The 1,279-nt window shown below is 41.4% G+C and overlaps 1 protein-coding gene across 1 annotated transcript in view; it reads right to left on the bottom strand.

Annotated features, from left to right (window-relative positions):
* The window catches only part of KIN (Kin17 DNA and RNA binding protein), a 48,900-nt gene that overhangs the window by 31,586 nt on the left and 16,035 nt on the right, over positions 1–1,279 (bottom strand). The window contains exons 5-6 of the mRNA XM_011974947.1: positions 941–989; positions 21–81 (exon numbers count right to left, since the gene is read on the bottom strand). Of these exons, the coding sequence (XP_011830337.1) occupies positions 21–81; positions 941–989 (110 nt within the window). The remainder of the gene's footprint in view (positions 1–20; positions 82–940; positions 990–1,279) is intronic.

Genomic DNA, 1,279 nt, shown 5'->3' with positions numbered 1-1,279 from the left:
CCATGAATGATGCAGCTCACCTTGACTTGGAAGACGTTGCTCCGGATGAACTGCATGCTCCTTTACTCAAATTAAACGTGACTAGAAGAAAAAAATGTTATTCCACATGTACGTTTCAGGAAAATCATAATAAAACTTCTCAGATAAGATACTACAAAGTGTTCACAGAGGATCTCAGGGACATTTTCAATAAACGAGAGCTAAAATGTTCCTATGCGGAGACCACATATTCCAGTAAAACGTCCCAGACTGACAACCATAGAACAGGAGGAACCTTGCACGCCATGTCACCGTGGCAGACCACACAGGCACTTCCCTGCTCTATCCCCATTTCCCCTGGGGAACAGTACTCCAATTCTGTTTAGGTCTCCATACCTCTTGCCTGTGGCTCGGGGGACATAACACCATTTTCATCTCTGGGGTAAATTCTGATTGTCTATACCAATCAACATAATCCCAGTGACTGCTTTTTGGGTGGACGTGTGACACAGTTCTGGCCAATGACATCTGAAAGGAAATCTATTGAAGGGAGGAGTGTTTTCTTGGAAAAGTATCCTTGCTCCTAACAGGATTCTAGAAGAGCATCCAGAGATGCTCTCTGCCACCCTCACGACAATGCAGAGTCTGCATGTGATGGCTGGCGTGTTGGCAGCTACCTTGTGTCCATACAGCATGCGGAACCTTACCTCTGAGATTCTTATTATGGCAAGATATTTCCTTATTGTTTAAGCTAACTGTAGTCAATTTTGTTACTTGCAGCTTCAGTTAGCCTATCTAATTAATTCATTAGTATTATCTTTTCATTAAATCAATAAGAACAATGTAACTCAGACAGATTGGATGTCTTACTCCCAGATAGGTTGACAAGTTGCATTTTTGACAAAACCAAGATAAAAGCATCTATGTTTAAAAAAAGAAAGAAAAGAAAAAATAAAACTACCTTTCTCTTCATCATTTTCTCTGCTTAATTCCGTAAAAGTAGGGGCCTCCTAAAAAAAAGAAAGTTTTAAGGTTTTGGTGTACAGTGCATTTACTATCACCATTCAATAGGCCTAAATTATGACTTGCTACCTGTGTTGCCAGGCAGCTCTAACACGCAAGTGATTAAGATCCTAATGAAGAAATTACATGCTTTTGGCCGGATGTGGTGGCTCACGCCTGTAATCCCAGCACTTTGGGAAGCTGAGGTGGGCAGATCACGAGGTCAGGAGTTTGAGACCAGTCTGGCCAACATAGTGAAACCCTGTCTCTACTAAAAATACACAAAAAATTAGCTGGG

This window comes from Mandrillus leucophaeus, unplaced genomic scaffold, assembly GCF_000951045.1.
Source record: "Mandrillus leucophaeus isolate KB7577 unplaced genomic scaffold, Mleu.le_1.0 Scaffold15, whole genome shotgun sequence".
Lineage (NCBI taxonomy): Eukaryota > Metazoa > Chordata > Mammalia > Primates > Cercopithecidae > Mandrillus > Mandrillus leucophaeus.
The sequence above is the reverse complement of the archived record's forward strand: the minus strand, read 5'-3'. Positions and strand labels throughout refer to the sequence as shown.